Source organism: Bactrocera oleae, chromosome X, assembly GCF_042242935.1.
Source record: "Bactrocera oleae isolate idBacOlea1 chromosome X, idBacOlea1, whole genome shotgun sequence".
NCBI lineage: Eukaryota > Metazoa > Arthropoda > Insecta > Diptera > Tephritidae > Bactrocera > Bactrocera oleae.
Genome location: NC_091541.1, coordinates 15,174,539 through 15,176,990, shown reverse-complemented (window position 1 = coordinate 15,176,990; position 2,452 = coordinate 15,174,539). Strand labels below are relative to the sequence as shown.

At 34.7% G+C, this 2,452-nt stretch overlaps 1 protein-coding gene across 1 annotated transcript; it reads right to left on the bottom strand.

Annotated features, from left to right (window-relative positions):
- Positions 1 to 795, bottom strand: LOC138858065 (uncharacterized). The gene has a single exon (XM_070112532.1). It carries the CDS (start codon positions 793 to 795, stop codon positions 1 to 3), a length of 795 nt encoding a protein of 264 aa, XP_069968633.1.
- Between the last annotated feature and the right edge of the window lie 1,657 nt (positions 796 to 2,452).

The window sequence follows — 2,452 nt, the reverse complement described above, 5'->3', positions numbered from 1 at the left end:
TTATATCAAATTTAAAACATTTGAACATTTATAAATAAAACATTTGTTACAACTAAATTCAATGAATGCATATAAACTTTTTTTCAAGAGCTTAGTACGAGCAAAACCGCCAACACCTTTATATTTATATACAATTCCTAAAAGTTGTTTAAGAAATTTATCTTCACGGACCCATTCAACATCACAGCTTATATTATGTTTTTTTGCAGAAGTTGTAGTGCAATCCAAATCAATATCTTCCGATTTAATTTCATCATCAAACCACTTTTGAATTAAAAATTTTAATTTCTGAATATCTCCGTCATTTTTGAAATTAACTTCAAATGAGGGAACTTCTCCCACCTTTTCATTTAAAGTAATTTTTCCAACAGTTAATAACCCTTTAGTGTCTATAATTCCATTTTCAGGAACAGCTGCTAGTGTTGGTTTACAAAGATCAATACACTTATTTACATTTTGTGTGTTAGCTTTTTGTTGAGCGGTTTTTTGTATAGAACCTTCAGCTTGTATTATCTTTGAAGGTCGTTGTCTCTTACGCTTATTTGTCTTCACTTCAGTTGTACCTTGTAGGGGTTGAGCGGGTTCTGTTGTACCTTGTAGGAGTTGAGTGGGATCTTCTAAGTTTTGAAGCTGCGTATTAAATGTTGTTCCTTGTAGGGATTGAGCGGGTTCTTCTAATTTTTGAAGTTTCTCATCGAACCTTCTTAACATATTGTTAAATTCTTCTTGATCGAACACAACATTTGGTATCATTTGTTGATCACTATCAAAGTTTAAATAATTTTCAGAATCCATTGTTCCACGTTAATGTGTTTCCGTTAAATATGTTATTACAATTAGACTATTATAAAATAAAGTTCATATTTATATCTTCTTGTTTCATTTTCTCACGATGATTACATACATCTAGGTTCCTTAAACATGATAGCATATAAATTATACAGTTTTTTCATTGCTTTATATCGGGAATAAAGCGAAATACAATTACATATATCTACTATTTCCTCGTCTGAATTATCAGTGAAATGACAATCTTTTTTGTGTAATCCATTGGGTGAATATACGAATGGTTCTGATAAACATGACCGCAATTCATTTATTATAGAATAAAAATATATTTTATGTTCATTATCAATTAAATCGTTATATTTTCTTAAAAACTGTTCTAGGTATTTTGGAAAAGACATTTTTCCTTTTTATTGTACTGTTTGCTTGACACTAAATTAAACAAGTAAGGAAGGGCTAAGTTCGGATGTAACCGAACATTTTATACTCTCGCAAAGTCAAATGGTATACTCGTTTGAGATTTTTTTGTGGATTGGCTGATATTTTCGGTAGAAGGTCAACTATAGGCACTGGGGTCCACATATTTCGTACTTAGGGGTTTGAACAGTTTTGGTTCGATTTAGACAATTTTTGGCCGCAAGGTGGCATACTTTAATTGCATTATTCACGCAAAGTTTTACTCCGATATAATCATTGTTACCTGATTTGCATAGTGGAAAGTGAAAGAATCAGATGGAATTGAAAATGGTGTTACATGGGAAGTAAGCGTGGTTGTAGTCCGATTTCACCCATTTTCGCACTATGACATAGAAACATGAAAAGAACGTTATGTACCGAACTTGGTAGAAATCGGTTGGGCAGATCTCAAGATATGGGTTTTCACCTAAAAGTGGGCTGTGCCACGCCCACTGTCTAATTTTGAACGCGGTTCCTATAAAGTCAGCTTATACCATCTCAGAGATAAAATTTAGTGTCTCTGGCGTGTTTAGTGCTTGATTTATCGCGCTTTTAGTAGTTTTTAACAGTACCGTTATATGGGGAGTGGACGGAGTTGCCACTCGATTTCAACTATTTTCACACCGTCAATAGAAGTGCTAAAAACATTTGCGTCTAGTGAATTTTGCTGTTATAGCATTAGCGGTTTAGGAGATATGCGCATTCAACCTATTAGAGGCGGGACCACGCCCACTTTTTAAAAAAAAGTTTTAACTGCAGATGCCCCTCCCTAATGTGATCCTGTGTACCAAATAACAGTCTTGTATCTTATTGCGGAGCTTAGTTATGGCAAGTTATTTGTTTTTGATTAATGGCGTTTTGTGGGCGTGGCAGTGGTCCGATTACGCCCATCTGCAATACCAACCGTCTCACGGTACCAAGAAACATGTCTACCAAGTTTCATAAAGATATCTCAATTTTTACTTAAGTTAGAGCTTGCACGGACGGACGGACGGACAGACAGTCACCCGGATTTCAAATCGTCTCTTCATCCTGATCATTTATATATATAAGGTTATCATATATCTCCCTTCCGCTTTTTTGTCTTTTGAATTTCGTGGCTATGTACAAAGCGCTACAGAGCTCGTATCTGGCAACACTATACATAATTTGAAAGGTCTTGACATAACCTACAAAACAACGCTATGCATGATTAGTTTGGATATTGCGT